The sequence below is a fragment of the Cetorhinus maximus genome, chromosome 10 (assembly GCF_964194155.1).
Source record: "Cetorhinus maximus chromosome 10, sCetMax3.hap1.1, whole genome shotgun sequence".
In the NCBI taxonomy this organism is placed as follows: Eukaryota; Metazoa; Chordata; class Chondrichthyes; order Lamniformes; family Cetorhinidae; genus Cetorhinus; species Cetorhinus maximus.
The window spans coordinates 128,424,973-128,446,970 of NC_135888.1; the positions used below are offsets into that span (position 1 = coordinate 128,424,973).

General features: G+C 49.8%; 1 protein-coding gene across 1 annotated transcript in view; it reads right to left on the reverse strand.

The window, feature by feature from the left end:
• Window positions 1–3,118: 3,118 nt before the first annotated feature.
• LOC144686008 (glutamate receptor 1-like) overlaps window positions 3,119–21,998 on the reverse strand; it is a 245,409-nt gene continuing 226,529 nt past the window's right edge. Inside the window, exons 14-17 of the mRNA XM_078551125.1 lie at window positions 11,125–11,239; window positions 8,206–8,340; window positions 4,090–4,313; window positions 3,119–3,261 (exon numbers count right to left, since the gene is read on the reverse strand). Coding sequence (XP_078407251.1) covers window positions 4,146–4,313; window positions 8,206–8,340; window positions 11,125–11,239 — 418 coding nt within the window. The 3' untranslated portion in view covers window positions 3,119–3,261; window positions 4,090–4,145. The remainder of the gene's footprint in view (window positions 3,262–4,089; window positions 4,314–8,205; window positions 8,341–11,124; window positions 11,240–21,998) is intronic.

Consider the following 21,998-nt stretch of genomic DNA (forward strand, 5'->3'; position numbering starts at 1 on the left):
AGTCGAGGTAGCTGTGGGAGTCGGTAGGCTTGTAATGGATATTGGTGGACAGTCTATCACCAGAAATTGAGACAGAGAGGTCAAGGAAGGGAAGGGAAGTGTCAGAGATGGACCATGTGAAAATGATGGAGGGGTGGAGATTGGAAGCAAAATTAATAAATTTTTCCAGGTCCCGACGAGAGCATGAAGCAGCGCCGAAGTAATCATCGATGTACCGGAGAAAGAGTTGTGGGAGGAGGCCAGAGTAGGACTGGAACAAGGAATGTTCCACATACCCCATAAAGAGACAGGCATAACTGGGGCCCATGCGGGTACCCATAGCCACACCTTTTATTTGGAGGAAGTGAGAGGAGTTAAAGGAGAAATTGTTCAGTGTGAGAACAAGTTCGGCCAGATGGAGGAGAGTAGTGGTGGATGGGGATTGTTCGGGCCTCTGTTCAAGGAAGAAGCTAAGGGCCCTCAGACCATCCCGGTGGGGGATGGAGGTGTAGAGGGATTGGACGTCCATGGTGAAGAGGAAGCGGTTGGGGCCAGGGAACTGGAAATTGTTGATGTGACGTAAGGTGAAGTGAAAACATACTCCAACAGGAAGCCGAGTAATCAAGTCTGGGAATTCAACAGTGGTATATTGTAGGAGGGAGAGGATATCAAGGGTGGGCTCAAGGCTCAAGGCTCAAGGGAGGAGAGACTGAAGAGGGGACTGACGGAGGGGAGGCCAAGGGAGGAGAAGCCAAGGGAGTAGAGGCTGAGGAAGGGAGTGCAGGAGGGGAGACCAGGGGAGTCTCCAAGAGAGGGGAGGCTCGGAAAGGGATCTAGGGAGGGGAGGCTGAGGCAAGAATTGAGGGAGGGGTGATTGAAGGAGTGGAGATTGAGAGGATATTGAGGGAAGAGAAACTGAGGGAGGCAAGACGGAGAAGAGACTGAGGGAAGAGAAACTGAGGGAGGGGAAAGGCCGGTGGGTGGCGGGGGTGATGGACCGAGAGAGGAGACAATCACAGTCTCCCACTGTATGGACATTCTGTACATCACTTGTGCATCTGAGTGAATTGGTGGTTATCAGCGTAATGACCCTGCAGGATGACTGTTCACCTTGCCCTCTCCAGATAACAATGATTAAAATTAAACCATTTATTGGGTGTCAGTTTCAAATGTCCGAGCTTATGAATTATTCAAGAGTTTAACATTCATTAGAGTCATGATTTGCGCATATTAATGAGACTGGGAATGAACTCAGGGCGACTGCAATATTCAGAGTCAAGCAACATTAAGATTAAAGAGTCTTAATTCAACTATTAATCCATTTCCTGTGATATCCTTCACGGACAGAGAAGATAAATGAGGTGTTCAGCTGAAGTGGGTGATATGACAGAGGAGTTCTATTGCTATTCAGTCTCCATTTTAGAGTCATGTATTCCTTTTTAATAATATTTTGATGTTACTTATTAATATTTGTAGATTAACAACAAAAATGATATAAGTTTGGGAAGAGGAGCTGGTAGGTTGGAGAGATGCAACACTAAGGCACTACAGTGCCACCACTGGCGGGCAGGAGGTAATTGCCATATGACATGTTTACAGAGGACAGGATTTTCGGGTTGGCGAGCGGGGGGGCAGGGCCCGCTTGCCGATATGTAAAATGATGCGCGATGACATTGGGCGTGCGTCCCAACATCATTCCAATATTTCGTTTGGCAGGCGTGCGTCAGAGTCAGCTATGCGCCTGCCGAAATGTCAACGGCCAATAAAGGCCATTAAGGAGTCAATTAAAGCAGCTTAGAATGCTGCCCGTCCAACCTTAAGGTTGGCGAGGGGGCGAAGAGCCCAGGCGGCCTTCGCATTTTTCATGGAACCTCATCCACGGGCGGGATGAGGTTTCATGAAGTGTTTAAAAATTGAATAAAATTTTTTTTAAAAATTCATTGACATGTCCCAGCCCATGTGATGCTGTCACATGAGGGGACATGTTTTAAAATTTTTAAATGTCTTTATTTAAGCATTTTAAACTTAAACTAATCTCCCTGAGGCACAGAGGCATGTGTGAAAGAGCACAGGCCTCGACTCAGGGATTCACCCCCCCCACTGCCCGCAATGGGAGCGCTCAGCTTGTCCCGCTTAATTGGCCCACCCATGTAAAATGGCGGTGCGGACCTGATCGGGGGTGCCAATCAGGTTCGCGCCCGCCCTCGCACAACTCCCCCAACGGGGAGGACAATTCCCTCCCCACAGACTATCTCCATTATTAAGAGAAAAAGAACGTTATAATGCAAAAGCTTCCCTTAAAGTCTGACAAGAGCTTTATAAATAGAGGCATGCAGTGCAAAAGCAAGAGAATTATACAAATTTAAATCTTTGTAACTCACTGGTTAGGCGTCAGCTGGAGTTTGTGGCCAATTCTGGGCAGCACACTTTAGGAAGGATGTCCAGGGTTTGGAGAGGCCACAAGTGAGAAGTACTGTGGTACCAGGGATGAGAAACTTCGGACATGTGGAGGGACTGGGGAAACTGAGGTTGTTCTCCTTAGAGCAAGACAGTTAAGGAGAGATATAATAGTGTTTAAAATCATGAAGGATTTTGGTAGACGAAATAAGCAGAAAGTATTTCCAGTGGCAAGAGGTGGGTAACCAGAGGGCACAAAGTTAAAGTGATTGGCAAAAGAACCAGAGGGGAGATGAATATTTGTTAAGCAGCGAGTTGTTATGACATGGTATGGGGGATTGTGGTAAAAGATTCAACAGTAGCTTTCAAAAGAGAATTGGATAAGTTCTTGAAGGGGAAAGAAACATTTGCAGGGCACTGGGGAAAGAGAAGGTGGAGGGAAACTAATTGGATAGCTTTACCAAAAAGCTGGCACAGGCATGATGGTTTAAATGTCTTCCTTCTGTGCTTATCATTCTATAATGCAGTGTTTCTATGAATTGCATGCAAATATATATAATATATTGGTAACATAAAATATAAAAATATTAATACATTATAAATGTGTGTGAGAGAGACATTAATGATGAACTCACATACATTACTGCCTTACGATATCCCAACCCTGTTAGATGAAGCATTCGTTCAGTTTTCAGACATCAAAAGAGGCAGTTATAATGTATATTTAGTTTAATGTCCTTGTACAAACAATTATATAAAACTGTTTTAAACCACTCCAAAGTGCAACTGAGACGATAGAGTGTTCTGAATGACATCTGTTGTTAGACTGTTGTCCATCTCTTGGTCCTGTGCCTGCTAACAGATGGTTAACTGTTAAATGAGTCTCTAGAAACACAGAAACAAACATCACCACCAATGACAAGCTGTAAAAGCCGATGCACAATTCACAGCATGTAACAGCAAATAGCAACTACTAACAGGAGAATCCTACACAGAGACAGAAATACTGCTTCATTAGGCAAGGTTGTTAAAAACTTAACACTTTTTGTCTCTTTAAGGTGATTTGAAATAATATTTAGCAAAGTCACTTGAAGTAAACAATGGCCTTAAGAAGCTGTGTTTAATATTTCAAAGGCAGGACATTCATTTTCTTGGCATTTTGTAATTATCTGATAGCTTTAATAAAAGCAAAACCTCAATCAGCACAACATCACTAACATCCCTCCCCCTCTCAGCACCAGCATTTCATTTCTTTATTTTACTTCATTCTTCCCTTCGCTTTCCTATTTTTTTTCCCCAGCATTTTATTCTGATTTGTTTTATTGACTCATTAACTCCCTGCCCTTTGCTTCTCTGCACTGATTTATCCTAAAACTGGGGCGAATGCAGTTGGAAATATTTATGAATTGTGCGAGAGCCTGGAAGTTGCACTGGAAGCAGATTAGTGATCAGTAGGAATGAGCTTCTCTGTGACTAACTCCGCCAGGCACAGCAGTTAATGCAAGACTGTGATTCCTGTCAGAAATACTAAACACCAACTAGAAAGAAATGGTCCACCGAAGATGAACAGACACAGTTCTGTTCCCACGCGGAATAGTTTGATATAGATCTTACTCTCAGAGTCCTCCTTCCAATTATTGCAGCTTTACAATATTTCGCAACAATTTTTAATATTTCCTTTATTGAAGATTGTTATTAAAAAGTCCCCGTAACCTTGTTTGTTCAGTTCACTGAGCCATTCCTGGGTTTGTTTGTGTTGCTTTGTGATGTTATGAGATCCCAGTCGCGCCGAGGCTCATTCCACTTGTGTGGCTCATGCGAGGTAACGTTTGCATGGATTTGCTGTAATCATGAGTTACAAGTCGCCCGTTCTCCCCGGTGCCTCCCTGTGCCGATGCCCTCTCCGTGGCCCTCATCGCTTCACTTATCGAAAGCTGCTGAGAGAGGGAAGCAAATACCAGATAAGATAATGGAATCCATAGCCAGGAGTTGAAGGTTACTGGTAGGATATGAACCCACTGACACGCAGGTAACAGAACCGACTTAACCACAATATCTTCGCTGACATCTCAAGGTCTAGAGTGTTTGGACTCCAGAGTTCCTGCAGCAGGACACTCCAGGATCTTGGGACTTGGAATAAAACCTGGGGCAGAATTTTCACCTGGACGGGTGGGCGCGTGCCCGACCCGCTCGAGCATGAAATGACGTGCGATGACACCGGACGAGCGTCCCGACACCAACACGCAGCCGCGCGATATATTGGTCGGTGGGCGGGCGCGGGGATCAGTAGTGCACCCGCCGACAATTAAAAGGCCTATTAAAGTACCGACTAACTTAAATTGTTCGCTGCCCATCTAACCGTAGGGTCGGCGGGCAGGCGAAAAGGCCAAACGGCCCTTTGCATTTTTTTTTTTTGGAAACCTCGTCCACGGGCGGGATGAGGTTCCCTACATCAAATAAAAATAAAATAAAATTTAAAAAATTTCATTTATAATATGTTTCCTATTCACGTGGCAGAGTCACACGTTTTATAACGTTCTTTAAATCTTTTATTTCTAATTTTTACAACTGTTCGTCTTCCTGAGGCAGCTCTGTGCCTCAGGGAGATTTTCAAGCGTTCGCTCGTGCACATGTGCGAAGTTCCCCGCTTGGCCCGCTCGCTTCTTTGGCCCACTAGCGTGACATCACGGCCCAGCCCCGATTGCTTCCTGACCGCCCCTGTCAAGCTGCCCCAAGAATGGAAAATAAACCAGCAGGAAGGCAGCATTAATATCAGGGTGGGGAATGGGTGATGTCATGGTGGGCAGAAGATAATTGGGCTCCTGGGGATGGGTGGTTGAGCCATGGGGATGGGTGGTTGAGCCATGGGGATGGGTGGTTGAGCTATGGGGATGGGTGGTTGGACTCCTGGGGATGAGGAGCTTGTTTTTTTATCCGAATATGGCGTTGGGATCCTGGGGATGGGGAATGGGGTTCCAATTTATGTGCTGCCGAATTCCTGGGAATGGGTCATTAGGTTTGGGGATGGGGAAGCGGGTTCCGGTGAAGGTGGAGTTGGGGTGCCTGGGGATGTGCAGTGACTCTCAATTCAGAGAGGACATGAGAAACAACTGGAAAGAATTGGCCGAATGCTTGCTCAGCGAAATCCAAGCCACAGGTAGTGAACGTGAGGCCTTTGTGAGTTTTCGCCACAGTATCTGGGATGCCTTTGAGTGAGAGACAGGGCTCCAATTCGCCCATGCATCAGACAGATTAAAATCAGATTTAATGAAATCTCAGGGAAATATAATTAGAGGTAATTGGAATGAGTACCCGGGGAGAAGATTAGGCTCTATCTGTGACAGAAGGAGACAGCTGTCTGGTAAACGAGGATCAATTATAAATGAAAGGTGGAGAATCAGAACCACAGGAGCTCTGGGGGCTGCTGAGTGTTGCACTCCGGGTGACATGATTGAGCTTTCCTAATTGTTATTGAGCTCCAGGAGGAAATGGAGCAGGTTTTTCTGCAATTTGTTTTTTGCATAAGCTTTTGTAAAGAGTATATTTAAACTCAAAGTGAATTGAGTGTTTTTCTGAGGGAGGGATCACCTGTGCACCTCAGCTGTGTGTCTGGGTCTATTATCCATCTCTTACACCCAGCGTCATTTTAAAAAATTCATTCATGGGATGTTGGCTTTGCTGGCTAGGCCAGCATTTATCGCCTATCCCTAGTTGCCCTTGAGAAAGTGGTGGTGAGCTGCCTTCTTGGATCGCTGCAGTCCGTGTGCTGCAGGTACACCCACAGTGCTGTTAGGAAGGGAATTCCAGGATTTTGACTCAGTGATAGTGAAGGAACGATGATGTATTTCCAAGTCAGGATAGTGAGTTCTTTGGAGGGGAACTTCCAGGTGATGGTATTCCCGTCTATCTGCTGCCCTTGTCCTTCTAGATGGTAGTGGTCATGGGTTTGGAAGGTGCTGTCAAAGGAGCCTTGGTGAATTCCTGCAGTGCATCTTGTAGATAGTATGCACGGCTGTTACAGTGCATCGGTGGTGGAGGGAGTGAATGTTTGTGGATGGGGTGCCAATCAAGCAGGCTGCTTTATCCTGAACTAGAACAGCTTGGCTAGGGGTGCGGCAAGTTTGAGAACACAAGTCTTCAGCACTATTGGCGGAATATTGTCAGGGCCCATAGCCTTTGCATTATTCTACCGATACTGTCATGGACAGATGCATCTGCGGCAGGCAGGTTGGTGAGGATGAGATCAAGTATGATTTTTCCCTCTTGTTGGTTCCCTCACCACTGGCCACAGACCCAGTCTAGCAGCGATGTCATTTAGGACTAGGCCAGCTCGGTCTGTACTGGTGTTGCCGAGCCACTCTTGGTGAAGTCGCCCACCCAGAGTACATTCTGTGCCCTTGCCACCCTCAGTGCCCTTGCCACCCTCAGTGCTTCCTCCAAGAGGTGATCAACATGGAGGAGCACTGATTCATCAGCTGCGGCAGGGCGCGGTGGGCAGGCTACATGGTAATCAGCAGGAGGGTTCCTTGCCCATGTTTGACCCGATGCCATGAGACTTCATAGGGTTCAGAGTTGATGTTGAGGACTCCCAGGGCAACTCCCTCCCGACTTTATACAACTGTGCTGCCACCTCTAGTGGGTCTGTCCTGCCAGTGGCACAGGACGTACCCAGCGATGGTGATGGTGGTGTCTGAGACATTATCTGTAAGGTATGATTCCGTGAGGATGACTATGTCAGGCTGTTGCTTGACTAGCCTGTGAGACAGCTCTCCCAATTTTTGCACTAGCCCCCAGATGTTAGTAAGTGGGACTTTGCTGGGTCGACAGGGCTGAGTTTGCCATGGCTGTTTCTGGTGTCTAAGTCAATGCCAGAAGATCTGCCGGTTTCATTCCTTTTAGACCTTTTAGCGGTTTGTTACAACTGAGTGACTTGCTAGTCCATTTCAGAGGGCAGTTAAGAGTCAACCACTTTGCTGTGGGTCTGGAGTCACATGTAGGCCAGACCGGGTAAGGACGGCAGATTTCCTTCCCTGAAAGGCATTGGTTTGGGTTTTAACAACTATCAATAATAGTTCCATGATCACCATTACTGAGTCGAGCTTTCATTCAGATTTTTTTTGATTCATTAATTGAATTTAAATTCCATCAGTTGCTATGGTGGGATTTGAACCTGTGACCCTAGAGCATTAGCCTGGGCTAATTTCTAGTCCATTGACAGTACCAATATGTCACTATCTCCTCATCTCCTTAAACCTCTTCTGTCCAAAAATCTGCCCATCCCATATCCCTCGCTCAAACTTCCCAACCGACTCTTGTCTCTTCCCCATTCCTGCATCCCATCTCTGTGCCCAGATTCCCCTTTCCCACCCTCCTATTTAAAACACCCTCCATCCCACCAGCATCCCACCATTCCTCCCTCCGACCACGAGGTCCAACCCCGCTCTCCCAAACCCCCTCTGTCCCACCCTCCTGTCCCCACATCTGTCCTGCACCCTCCTTCCAACCCGTTCCAAACCCCATCCCAAACACCTCTCCACCCCACCCGGCCCATCCCTCCATCAGTCCCGGCACCCCCATCTCAAAGCCCCCCCCCCCCCACCTCACCACCCACTCCCTGTCGCACCCTTAGATCTCTTCACCATGTCCCACACCCATTTCACACCCCCCACTTCAACATGGGAACAACATTAGCTAAATTAAGCATCAAGAACTTGGGTTCCTTCAGCTTATTTGTTTTCCATCCCAAACGCTTCGCAACTTTGATAGATTTGCACTCGCCCCCGAATTGGGTCAGGAGGTCGTGTAAACAGCTCTTGAATGATTTGTCACCTTCATTCGTGTCGCTTCAGTCCTTGACTTGTAACAAAACTCCACCAGCGCCACGAGCATCGCCAGTCCGAGGCCACCGATCAGGATGTAGAAAACCCCTGCTACATTACTCAGACTCAATGCACTCGTCTTGTCCTGAATGAGGTGAAGGAAAAGGTAAATTCACTCAGAGTAAATTCAAAACAAAACAAACTTAGAAGAATAACCTGAGTGATGGGCTGAACTTGGCTTTGAATCATGATGTGAACGAGGTGACAGTGGGTTGGCTGTCGGGTAAGAGCGGGGGAAAGAATTGGAAATAAAGCTGGGGAGAGATGTCAAATGGGATGACCTATTTTACTTGAATGCAGAAAGCCAAGATCGAGCCCACACTGCCCCGTTCGCAAATTCCATACATTTAATCTCAATCACTAACTTGCTTTCTGAATCCAAAGGTCACACTGCCTTTACTCTTGTCACATTCTGATATTTCGGGGGATTTAAAAGTGACATAAATGTTCCCATGGAACGTCGTTTTGGATTGAGTGTGGGGACTGTAAAGGGGCTGAGTGTGGGGTCTTTAGGGGACTGAGTGTGGAGGACTGCTGGGGAGTGGGTGTGGGGACTGCAGGGGATTGATTGTGGTGATTCAGTGTGAGGGACTGTCTGTGGGAGACTATAGGGGAGACTGTGTGCAGGGACTGTGTGTGGGGACTGTGTCTGGGAGACTGTGTGCAGGAGACTGTGTGGGGGAGACTGTGTGCAGGAGACTGTGTGTAGGGACTGTGCAGGAGACTGTGTGTAGGGACTGTGCGGGAGACTGTGTGTGGGGACTATGTCTGGGAGACTGTGTGGGAGACTGTAGGGGAGACTGTGTAGGGGAGACTGTGTAGGGGAGACTGTGTAGGGGAGGCTGTGTAGGGCAGACTGTGTGCGGGGATTGTGTGCGGGAGACTGTGTAGGGGAAACTGTGTGTGGGAGGCTGTATAGGGAGACTGTGTGCGGGAACTGGGTGCGGGGACTAAGGTGCAGGATTGAGTGCGGGGAATGTGTAGGAGACTGCTCAGTTTGTAAAATATGATTCATTCTAAAGAATAAAGCACCAGTGAACGCAAACAGACCATGCTTCACTTATTGATGAGGCCCCCTGAAACTGCAATGAGCACTGCCTGGCACCCACTCGAGGGGTAAAACATATCAGACAAACAGCTCAGTCTCTCAGACGCTCACGTACTTTGTGTCCCCAAACCGTTGGTTTTGTTCAAAATATAACTGTTTGTTTCCTTTAATTATTAACACCAATTAATGACTGAGCTATTGATCTGATACCTGACCACCTGTAGATGGGACATCCTGGTGCAGAGGTCCAAGTGAGCTCGAAAGATCAGCCTGAATTGGCCACCAAACCACTGGACACACATGAAACCCCAGCCAGGGCCACTCTGGGACACCGCACCTCCCACTAAGTTATTTTAAATTCAAAAGATCACTTATCCCTGGCAACGTGTCGACTCCTCAATGTGTCTGTGGGGACGGAGGATTATCAGTGTCTGGGACCCCTGGGGTTTGTGAAAGCACAAGGGCAGATGAAGGGTTAAGAAACATCCGCCCGTCGCTCGTCACTGCTAATGGTCCACGTTAGTGGGTAGATGCTAATTTCCCAAACACCCTACCCTGTTATCACAGTCTAAACTGGCTGCAATCTTCAAAAATGCCCAGGTATGCACACGATATGCAACTGGCTGCAAAGATGTTAGATTGCAGGGGGTCCTAACAGGAAGGATGTATGAGATACATCTGGGTGCGGATATTCCTTCCCAGAGATTGTGCAAGGAATGGGTGCATAGTGAGTGTTGAACAGTTACACTGAAGCTGGCTAATGTACACAAACAGCTTTTGAGTAATAGATCGAAACAGGCCTGGGGGACCAAAGTGAGAGAATGAGAAGCCAGTGGAGACACAGCAGCTTCACTGTGACCGGCAGAAATCGGGTAATGTGTGATTCTGGAGATAATAAAACCCATTACAGGGAACTCAAACAGTGACAGTGCCACAGTAAATAGGAAACTATGTTACCCTAACTATCAGGAAAGGTTGAACAGGCTAGGGCTCTTTTCTCTAGAACAGTGAAGACTGAGGGCTGACTTGGTAGAGGTCTTTAAGATTATGAAAGGGTAGGCGTAGAGAAGATGTGAGGAGACTGGAGGTGAGATTGGAGGAGACCAAAGCTAGGGACCAAGAATATAAGGCCCAAAAGGGAATTCAGGAGAAGCCTTTTTATCCAGAGAGTGGTGAGAATGTGGAATAGCCCGGAAGCACTTAGGGGGAAAGCTAGATACGAACATGAGGGGAAAAAAAGGAATAGAAAGATGCATTACAAAAATAGAAAATGTTGCAATCACTCAGCAGGTTGGGCAGCATTGTGGAGAAAAACAGGTTTAACATTTCAGGCCAATGATGCTTCATCAGAGTTCTGATAAGAGTCATTGATCTGAAACGTTAACTCTGTTTCTCTCCCTACAGCTGCTGCCTGGCCTGCTGAGGGTTTCCAACATGTCCTGCTTTCTTTTTCAGATCTCCAGCATTTGCAGCATTTATAGCATTCGTGGAAGGATATGTTGATGGGGTTCGACGAAGGAAGTTGGACGAGGCTCTTGTGGAGCAGAAGGAAGGGCTCAGACCCGTTGGGCTGAATGGCCTGTTTCTGCACTGTAGATTCAGTATAATTCTACGTTGAACCCTACAGAGGGATGGTGATCATTCTCTACCAATGTTGCGGTGCCAGGTCTGTGAGTTTTCCCTTTCAGCCTTTCCGAGACATTCTCCCAGTTGGCTCCTTCACTGACCGATTCAGAGCCATGTGAGTGCGTGTTCTGTGCTTTATTAGCGGGTTCCCCTCCAGTTAGCATGCGTTAAGTGCGCTACGGTGCGGCGACTAACCTTACTGCTGGAGTCCTTGCTTCCACATTCACCTTTATCGTACCACCATTTGTTTTTCAGCTTGTCTAAGATGCCTTGCTCACTGAGTTTCAATACTGCAAGGTTTACTCGATTTCTTCACGTGAAACATAACATAAATAACATTATCAATGTTATTTTATGTTATCCATTACAAAATACATTACTGATTCACAATTCCAAGTGATAGGTACTCAGTGCTCCATCTGGCTGGGTGGCTGAGTTCCTCCCACCTGACCCACTTTGCCCAGCGAGATGTGCAAAACTCTATCACTATGCGTAACCAGCAGCCTGCAGCCAGCACTTGGTGAAGCTTGGGAGCTAAAAGCAGATACATGTCCTCGGCTGGGACACAGCAGGCCACATGAACACAATAGACATTGAGAAACAACACCAGGGACTCTCAGGGTCCGGGGCGGGGGTGGGGGGGGTAAAGGCACTTACGCTCCACTTAAGCTCCACTTACACTCCACTTGGCTTATAAGAATTCGAAGCTGCCAATTAGCTCTTTCACACGATGCAGGTTGAGACAGAATGAAGGGTTCGGAGCCCCGGAAACAAACTAAGAGCAGCCCTGTGATTGGGACATCGATTAGTGCAGCGCCTGATGATTAAGTGTCCCCGCCACATCTGCTTGGATCAAGTCCTCTCCGGCGCTTTCACTGTTGAGTGCAGGTGGGTTGAGGCTGCCTCACGAGTCTGTCGCAAATTGGTTTTCAAACTGCAGCCCTGGCTCAACAAACAATTCTGACAGTGCGTCCCCGAGTTTATCTTCGGGTGGTTTTGAGTGATGAGGTTATCAATTAGAAATTCACAGACTGTCTCCAGAAAGGAGGATCAGGGTATGCTAAGTCCTGAGCTGCCGCGATTAAATCTCATATGCCGGACTCACCGCCAATTCCGGACAGAAATTTTGGAACATCGCACAGCTTGGAGGATTTCCCAAAGAGTGGGGATTGGTACCTGGCCGGGTGGCCGGGGGGTGGGCAGGGACTGGGGGGAGGAGGTGGGGGCCTCTTCAGAACCTGGTCAGCTCCCAGTCATTTCCCATTCAGCTCCCAGTCATTTCCCACTCAGCTCCCTGTCATTTTCTGGTCAATCTTCAGTGAGATCGCGGTCAGTTTCCATTCAGTTCCCAGTCAAGTTCCTGTCAGTTCCCATTCGGCTCATGTTCAGTTCCTGGCCAGGTTCCGGTCAGCTCCTGGTCAGGTTCTGGTCAGTCCCGGTTGTGGTTCTGGTCAGTCCCGGTTAGGTTCTGGTCAGTTCCCGATCAGCTAATGGTCAGTTCCCAGTCAGGTTCCGGTCAGTACCCGATCAGGTTCCGGTCACTTCCTGGTCAGGTTCCAGTCAGGTTCTGGTCAGGTTTCGGTCAGTTCCTGGTCAGGTTCTGGTCATTTCCAGCTCAGGTTCAGTTCAGTTTGTGGTCAGGTTCTGGTCAGTTCATGGTCAGGTTCCAGTCAGTTCCTGGTCATGTTCTGATCAGATCCGGGTCCGGTTCAGGTCAGTTCCCGGCCAGATTCAGGTTCATTCCTGGTCAGGTTCCGGTCAAGTCCTGGTCAGGGTTCGGTCATTTCATGGCCTGGTTCCGGTCAGTTTCCGGTCGGGTTCCAGTCAGTTCGTGATCAGGTTCCGGTCAGTTAGTGATCAATTTCCAGTCAGGTTCTGGCCAGGTCCTCGTCAGGTTTTGGTCATTTCCTGGTCAGGTTCCGGTCATTACCTGCTCAGGTTCTGGTCAGTTGCCGATCTGTTTCAGGTCAGGTCCTGGTCAGGTTCCGGTCGGTTTCTGGTTCGGTTCAGGTCAGTTCCCGGTCAGGTTCGGGTTCGTTTCTGGTCAGGTTCCGGTCAAGTTCTGGTCAGGTTCCGGTCATTTCTTGTTCCGGTTCCAGTCAGTTCCCGGTCGGGTTCCGGTCAGTTCGTCATTAGGTTCTGGTCAGTTCCTGGTCAGGCTCAGGTCAGTTCCTGGTCAGATTCTGGTCAGTTCCCGTTCAGATTCTGGTCCGTTCCTGGTCAGTTCGTGGTCTGGTTCCAGTCAGTTCCTAGTCAGGTTCCGGTCAGGTTCTGGTCATTTCCTGGCCAGGTTCCGGTCAGTTCCTGGTCTGGTTCAGGTCAGTTCCTGGTCAGATTCCAGTCATTTCCTGGTCCGGTCCGGTCAGTTCCTGGTCAGATTCCGGCCGGTTCCTGGTCAGGTTCAGGTGATGTCCCGGTCAGTTCCTGGTCAGGATCCAGCCAGTTCCTGGTCAGGTTCCAGTCAGTTCGTGATCAGGTTCTGGTCAGTTCGTGACCAGGTTCAGGTCAGTTCCTGGTCAGATTCCAGTCATTTCTTGGTCCGGTTCGGTCAGTTCCTGGTCAGATTCCGGCCGGTTCCTGGTCAGGTTCAGGTGATGTCCCGGTCAGTTCCCTGTCAGGTTTAGGTCAGTTCTCGGTCAGGTTCCCGTCATTTCTTGGTCAGGTTCTGGTCAGTTCGTGACCAGGTTCTGGTCATTTCCTGGTCAGGTTATGGTCAGTTCCCGGTTAGGTTCATGTTAGTTCCTGGTCATGTTCAGGTCAGTTCGTGATCATATTCCGGTTATTTCCTGGTCCGGTTCCGGTCAGTTCGTGATCAGATTCTGTCACTTCCTGTTCCGGGCAGTTCCTGGTCCAGTTCAGGTCAGTTCCTGGTCAGATTCCAGTCGGATCCTGGTCCGGTTCAGGTCAGTTCTGGTCAGATTCTGCTCGGTTTCTGTTCAGGTTCAGATCAGTTGCTAGTTAGGTTCTGGTCAGTTCCTGGTCAGGTTTCAGACAGGTTATGGTCAGGTTCTGGTCAGTTCGTGATCAGGTTCTGGTCAGTTCCTTGTCAGGTTCTTGTCGTTTCCTGGTCAGGTTCTGGTCAGTTCCTGGTCAGGTTTCAGACAGGTTATGGTCAGGTTCTGGTCAGTCATTATCAGGTTCTGGTCAGTTCCTTGTCAGGTTCTGGTCATTTCCTGGTAAGTTTGCGGTCAGTTCCCGGTCAGGTTCATGTTAGTTCCTGGTCTGGTTTTGGTCAAGGTCTGGTTAGGCTCTGGTTGTTTCTTGGTCTGGTTCCGGTAAGTTCCCGGTCAGGTTCTGGTCAGTTCCTGGTCAGGTTCAGGTCCGTTCCTGGTCAGATTCTGGTCCGTTCCTGGTCTGGTTCCGGTCTGTTCCTGGTCAGATTCCGGTCAGTTCCTGGTCAGGTTCAGGTCAGTTCCAGGTTCGTTCCTGGTCAGGTTCCAGTCAAGTTCTGGGCAGGTTACAGTCATTTCTTATTCCAGTTCCACTCAGTTCCGTCGGGTTCCGGTCAGTTCCTGCTCAGGTTCAGGTCAGTTCCTGGTCAGGTTCTGGTCATTTCCAGGTCAGGATCCGGTCAGTTCTTGGTCAGGTTCTGGTCAGTTCCCGGTTGTGTTCCGGTCAGTTCGTGATCAGGTTCTGGTCAGTTCCTGGTCAGGTTCTGGTCATTTCCAGGTCAGGTTCTGGTCAGTTCTTGGTCAGGTTCTGGTCAGTTCCCGGTCGGATTCCGGTCAGTTCCTTGTCAGGTTCCAGTCACTTCTTGGTCAGGTTCAGGTCAGTTCCTGGTCAGATTCTGGTCAGTTCCAGGTCAGGTTCAAGTCAGTTCCTGGTCAGGTTGTGGTAAGTCCCTGGTCAGCTCCCGGTCAGTTCGTGGTCAGGTTCCGGTCAGTTCCTGGTCAGGTTCTGGTCAGTTCGTGATTAGATTCCAGTCAATTCCTGGTCAGGTTCAGGTCAGTTCCTGGTCAGGTTCCGGTCATTTCGTATTCCAGTTCCAGTCAGTTCCTTGTCAGATTTCAGTCAGTTCCTGGTCAGGTTGCGGTCAGTTCCCAGTCAGGTTCAGGTTCGTTCCTGGTTAGGTTCTGGTCAAGTTCTGGTCAGGTTTTGGTCATTTCCTGGTCAGGTTGCGGTCAGTTCCCAGTCAGGTTCATGTTAATTCCTGGTCATGTTCAGGTCAGTTTGTGATCAGATTCCGGTCATTTCCTGGTGCGGTTCCGGTCAGTTCCTGGTCAGGTTCTGATCAGTTTCTGATTCTGTTTAGGTCAGTTCCCGGTCAGATTCCAGTTGGTTCCTGGTCCGGTTCGAGTCAGTTCCCGGTCAGGTTCAGGTTTGTTCCTGGTTAGGTTCTGGTCATGTTCTGGTCAGATTCTGGTCATTTATTGTTCCGGTACCGGTCAGTTCCCGGTCGGGTTCCGGTCAGTTCGTGGTCAGGTTCCGGTCAGTTCCTGGTCAGGTTCTGGTCAGTTCCCACTCTGTTTCAGGTCAGTTTCCGGTCAGGTTCATGTCAGTGCCCAGTCAGGCTCAGGTTAGTTCCAGGTCAGGTTTCAGTCATTTCTTGGCCAGGTTCCGGTCAGTTCCTGGTCAGCTCCCAGTCCCTTCCTGGTCAGGTTCAGGTCAGTTTCTGGTCAGTTCCCGGTCAGTTCATGGTCAGGTTCTGGTCAGTTCCTGGTCAGGTTCAGGTTAGTTCCTGGTCAGGTTCCGGTCATATTATGGCCAGGTTCCGGGCAGTTCCTGCACAGGCTCAGTTTAGTTCCTGGTCAGGTTCTGGTTATTTCTTGGTCCAGTTCCGGTCAGTTTGTGATCAGGTTCTGGTCAGTTCCTGGTCAGGTTCTGGTCATTTCCTGGTCAAGTTCCGGCCAGTTCTTGGTCAGGTTCTGGTCAGTTACCGGTTAGGTTCAGGTCAGCTCGTGAACAGATTCTGGTCATTTCCTGGTATGGTTCCGGTCAGTTCCCTGTCAGTTTCAGGTCAGTTCCTGGTCTGGTTCAGGTCCATTCCTGGTCAGATTCCGGTGGGTTCCTGGTCCAGTTCTGGTCCGGTTCCGGTGAGTTCCTAGTCCATCTCATTTCAGTTCCTGGTCAGATTTTGGTCAGTTTCTGGTCGGGTTCCGGCAGTTCCTTGTCAGGTTCCAGTCAGTTCCCGGTCAGGTTCTGGTCAGTTGCTGGCCACTTCCCAGTCAGCTCCCAGTCAGGTTCTGGTCCGTCCCTGGTCCGGGTCAGTTCAGTTCCCTGTCAGATTCAGGTCAGTTTTCAGTCAGGTTCCCGTCATTTCTTGGTCAGGTTCTGGTCAGTTGCTGGTCATGTTCAGGTCAGTTCGTGATCAGATTCCAGTCATTTCCTGGTCCGGTTCCGGCCAGTTCCTGATCCGGCTGATTTCAGTTCCTGGTCAGATTCTGGTCGGTTCCCAGTCTGGTTCCGGTCAGTTCCTGGTCAGGTTTTGGTCATTTCCTGGTCAGGTCCAGGTCTGTTTCAGGTCAGTTCCCGGTCAGGTTCAGGTCAGTGTCTGGTCCGGTTCAGGTCTGATCCCGGTCAGGTTCAGGCTCGTTCCTCGTCAGGTTCTGGTCATTTCTTGTTCCGGTTCCGGTCAGTCCGTGATCAGGTCCCGGTCAGTTCCTGGTTAGGTTCAGGTCAGTTCCCATTAAGCTCCCAGTTAGGTTCTGGTTAGTTTCTGGTCAGGTTCTGGTGCGGTTCTGGTCAGTTCGTGATCAGGTTCCGGTCAGTTTCTGGTCAGATTCAGGTCAGTTCCCGGACAGGTTCGGGTAATTTCCTGGTCGGGTACCGGTCAAGCGGTCAAGTTTTGGTCAAGTTCCAGTCATTTCTTGTTGCGGTTCCAGTCTGTTGCTGGTCAGGTTCTGGTCCGTTCCCGGTCAGATTCTGGTCAATTTCTGGTCAGGCTCAGGTCAGTTTCTGGTCAGATTCTGTTGGTTCCTGGTCAGGGTGTGGTCTGGTCCAAGTCAGGTTCTGACCAGTTCTCGGTCAGATTCAGGTCGGTATCTGGTCTGGTTCAGGACTGTTCCTGGTCAGATTCCGGTCAGTTCCTGGTCAGATTCCGGTCAGTTTCCTGTCAGTTTCAGGTCAGTTCCTGGTCAGGTTCAAGTCAGTTTGTGATCAGGTTTCGGTCATTTCCTGGTCCAGTTCCGGTCCGGTTCTGATGAGTTCCTGGTCCGCTTCGGGTCAGTTCCTGGTCAGTTCCCAGTCAGTTGCTGGTTAGATTCTGGTCTGTTCCTGATCAGGTTCCAGTCAGTTCCTAGTCAGGTTCAGGTCAGTTCCCAGTCAGGTTCTGGTCAGTCCCTGGTCCGGGTCAGGTCAGTTCCCTGTCGGGTTACGGTCAGTTCCCGGTCAGGTTCTGGTCAATTTCTGGTCAGGCTCAGGTCAGTTTCTGGTCAGATTCTGTTGGTTCCTGGTCAGGGTGTGGTCTGGTCCAAGTCAGGTTCTGACCAGTTCTCGGTCAGATTCAGGTCGGTATCTGGTCTGGTTCAGGACTGTTCCTGGTCAGATTCCGGTCAGTTCCTGGTCAGATTCCGGTCAGTTTCCTGTCAGTTTCAGGTCAGTTCCTTGTCAGGTTCAAGTCAGTTTGTGATCAGGTTCCCGTCATTTCTTGGCCAGTTCCTGGTCATGTTGAGGTCAGTTCGTGGTCAGATTCCCGTCATTTCTTGTTATGGTTCCGGTCAGCTCTCTGTCGGGCTCCGGTCAGTTCATGATCAGGTTCCGGTCAGTTCCTTCTCAGGTTCCAGTCAGTTCCTGGTCAGGTTTTGGTCAATTTCTGGTCAGGCTCAGGTCAGTTCCTGATCAGATTCTGTTGGTTCCTGGTCAGGGTGTGGTCTGGTCCCAGTCAGGTTCTGGTCAGTTCTCGGTCAGTTTCAGGTCCGTTTCTGGTCTGCTTCAGGTCCGTTCCTGGTCAGATTCCGGTCAGTTTCTTATCAGGTTCAGGTCAGTTCCTGGTCAGATTCAAGTCAGTTTGTGATCTGGTTCCAGTCATTTCCTGGTCAGGTTCCTGGTCAGTTCCTAGTCAGTTTCCGGTCAGGTTCCGGTCAGTTCCTGGTCAGGTTCATGTCACATCCCGGTCTGTTCATGGTCTTGTTCCGGTCAGTCCCCGGTCAGGTTCCGGTCAGTTCCTGGTCAGTTCCCAGTCAGTTTCTGGTCAGGTTCAGGTCAGTTCCTGGTCAGGTTCCTGGTCAGGTTCAGGTCAGTTCCTGGTCAGGTTCCGGTCATTTCGTATTCCAGTTCCAGTCAGTTCCTTGTCAGATTCCAGTCAGTTCCTGGTCAGGTTGCGGTCAGTTCCCAGTCAGGTTCAGGTTCGTTCCTGGTTAGGTTCTGGTCAAGTTCTGGTCAGGTTTTGGTCATTTCCTGGTCAGGTTGCGGTCAGTTCCCAGTCAGGTTCATGTTAATTCCTGGTCATGTTCAGGTCAGTTTGTGATCAGATTCCGGTCATTTCCTGGTGCGGTTCCGGTCAGTTCCTGGTCAGGTTCTGATCAGTTTCTGATTCTGTTTAGGTCAGTTCCCGGTCAGATTCCAGTTGGTTCCTGGTCCGGTTCAGGTCAGTTCCCGGTCAGGTTCAGGTTTGTTCCTGGTTAGGTTCTGGTCAAGTTCTGGTCAGATTCTGGTCATTTATTGTTCCGGTACCGGTCAGTTCCCGGTCGGGTTCCGGTCAGTTTGTGATCAGGTTCCGGTCAGTTCGTGATTAGATTTCAGTCAATTCCTGGTCAGGTTCCAGTCAGTTCCTGGTCAGTTCCCTGTCAGTTTCAGGTCAGTTCCTGGTCTGGTTCAGGTCCATTCCTGGTTAGATTCCAGTTGGTTCCTGCTCCAGTTCTGGTCCGGTTCCGGTGAGTTCCCAGTTCGGTTAATGTCAGTTCCTGGTCAGTTCCCGGTCGGGTTCTGGTCAGTTCCTGGTCAGGTTCCAGTCAGTTCCTGGTCAGGCTCAGGTCAGTTCTTGGTCAGGTTCCCGTCATTTCTTAGTCAGGTTTTGGTCAGTTGCTGGTCATGTTCAGGTCAGTTTGTGGTCAGATTCCAGTCATTTCCTGGTCTGGTTCCGGCCAGTTCCTGATCCGGCTGATTTCAGTTCCTGGTCAGATTCTGGTCGGTTCCCGGTCCGGTTCCGGTCAGTTCCTGGTCAGGTTTTGGTCATTTCCTGGTCAGGTCCCGGTCTGTTTCAGGTCAGTTCCCGGTCAGGTGCAGGTCAGTGTCTGGTCTGGTTCAGGTCTGATCCCGATCAGGTTCAGGTCAGTGTCTGGTCCGGTTCAGGTCTGATCCCAGTCAGGTTCAGGCTCGTTCCTCGCCAGGCTCTGGTCATTTCTTGTTCCAGCTCCGGTCAGTCCGTTGATTAGGTCCTGGTCAGTTCCTGGTTAGGTTCAAGTCAGTTCCCAGTCAGCTCCCGGTTAGGTTCTGGTCCGTTTCTGGTCCGGTTCTGGTGCAGTTCTGGTCAGTTCGTGATCAGGTTCCGGTCAGTTTCTGGTCAGATTCAGGTCAGTTCCCGGTCAGGTTCAGGTAAGTTCCTGGATGGGTTCCGGTCAGGTTTTGGAAAGTTCCGGTCATTTCTTGTTGCGGTTCCAGTCAGTTCCCGGTCAGGTTCTGGTCCGTTCCCGGTCAGGTTCTGGTCAATTTCTGGTCAGGCTCAGGTCAGTTCCTGGTTAGATTCTGTTGGTTCCTGGTCAGGGTGTGGTCTGGTCCCAGTCAGGTTCTGGCCAGTTCTCGGTCAGTTTCAGGTCGGTATCTGGTCTGGTTCAGGTCCGTTCCTGGTCAGATTCCGGTCAGTTCCTGGTCAGATTCCAGTCTGTTTCCTGTCAGGTTCAGGTCAGTTCCTTGTCAGGTTCAAGTTAGTTTGTGATCAGGTTTCGGTCATTTCCTGGTCCAGTTCTGGTCCGGTTCTGATGAGTTCCTGCTCCGCTTCGGGTCAGTTCCTGGTCAGTTCCCAGTCAGTTGCTGGTCAGATTCTGGTCTGTTCCTGATCAGGTTCCAGTCAGTTCCTGGTCAGGTTCAGGTCAGTTCCCAGTCAGGTTCTGGTCAGTCCCTGGTCCGGGTCAGGTCAGTTCCCTGTCAGGTTACGGCCAGTTCCCTGTCAGGTTCTGGTCAATTCCTGGTCAGGTTCCTGTCATTTCTTGGTCAGGTTCTGGTCAGTTCCTGGTCATGTTCAGGTCAGTTCGTGGTCAGATTCCCGTCATTTCTTGTTCTGGTTCCGGTCAGTTCTCTGTCGGGCTCCGGTCAGTTTGTGATCAGGTTCCGGTCAGTTCCTTCTCAGGTTCCAGTCAGTTCCCGGTCAGGTTTTGGTCAATTTCTGGTCAGGCTCAGGTCAGTTCCTGATCAGATTCTGTTGGTTCCTGGTCAGGGCGTGGTCTGTTCCCAGTCAGGATCTGGTCAGTTCCCGGTCAGTTTCAGGTCCGTTTCTGGTCTGCTTCAGGTCCGTTCCTGGTCAGATTCCGGTCAGTTTCCTATCAGATTCAGATCAGTTCCTGGTCAGGTTGCTGGTCAGTTCCCAGTCAGTTCCCGGTCAGGTTCCGGTCAGTTCCTGGTCTGGTTCAGGTCACATCCCAGTCTGTTCATGGTCTTGTTCCGGTCAGTTCTTGGTCAGGTTCCGGTCAGTTCCTGGTCGGATTCATGTCACATCCCGGTCTGTTCGTGGTCTTGTTCCGGTCAGTTCCCAGTCAGGTTACGGTCAGTTCCTGGTCAGGTTCTGGTCAATTTCTGGTCAGGTTCCCGTCATTTCTTGGTCAGGTTCAGGTCAGTTCCTGGTCATGTTCAGGTCAGTTCATGATCAGATTCTGGTCATTTCCTGGTTTGGTTCCGGCCAGTTCCTGATCCGGCTTATTTTAATTTCAGGTCAGATTCTGGTCAGTTCCTGGTCCGGTTCCGGTGATTTCCTGGTCAGGTTTTGGTCAGTTCCCGGTCAGGTTCAGGTCTGTTCTCGGTCAGATTCAGGTTCATTCCTGGTCAGGTTTTGGTCATTTCCTGGTCAGGTCCCAGCCTGTTGCAGGTCAGTTCCAGGTCAAGTTCAGGTCATTGTCTGGTCCGGTTCAGGTCAGATCCCAGTCAGGATCGTTCCTGGTCAGGTTCCAGTCAAGTTCTGGTCAGGCTCCGTTCATTTCTTTTTCCGGTTCGGGTCAGTTCCTGGTTGGGTTCCGGTCAGTTCTTGGCTGTGTTCCGGTCAGTTCATGACCAGATTCCTGTCAGTACCTGGTCAGGTTCTGGTTGGTTTCTGGTCAGGTTCAGGTCAATTTCTGGTCAGATTTCTGTCGGTTCCTGATCAGTTTCCAGTCATTTCCCGGTAAGGTTCTGGTCAGTTTCTGGTCGGTTTCCGGTCAGGTTTAGGGCATGTCCCGGTCAGTTCATGGTATGGTTCCGGTTATTTCTTGGACCGGTTCCAGTAAGTTCCTGGTCAGGTTCCGGTCAGTTCCTGGTCAGGTTCAGGTTAGTTCCTGGTCAGGTTCAGGTCAGTTTGTGATCAAATTCCGGTCATTTCCTGGTCCGGTTCCGGTCAGTTTCTGGTCTGTTTCAGGCTAGTTCCTGGTCAGGTTCAGGTCAGTTCATGATCAGATTCCGGTCAGTTCCTGTTCTGGTTCTGGTAAGTTTCTGGTCAGGTTCCGGTCAGTTCCTGGTCAGTTCCTGGTCAATTCCCGTTCAGGTACCGGTCAGTTCCTGGTCAGATTTCGATCAGTTCCTGGTCAGGTTCAGGTCAGGTCCCCGTCAGTTCCGGGTCAGTTCCTGGTCAGGTTCAGGTCAGGTCCCGGTCAGTTCCTGGTCAGTTCCTAGTAAGGTTCTGGTCAGTTCCTGGTCAGTTTCAGGTCAGTGCCCAATCAGGTTCCGGTCAGTTCAAGGTCAGGTTCAGGCCAGCTCTTGGTCAAGTTCTGGTCAGCTCCTGGTCAGGTTCAGGTCAGTTCCAGGTCAGGTTCAGGCCAGTTCCTGGTCAGGTTCCGGTCAGGTCCCCGAGGCAGTTAGATAATGAGAAATTCTTTGCTGCCCACCAGTTTATTTTGCATTGGCCAATTCAGTTAAAACCTGTTCAAGTATTAATTTGAACGTCTTGGTGAACCTGTTTATTGAATATCAGGATAAACTGGGTAGGTCCTTTACAGCATTCCTGGTCGGAA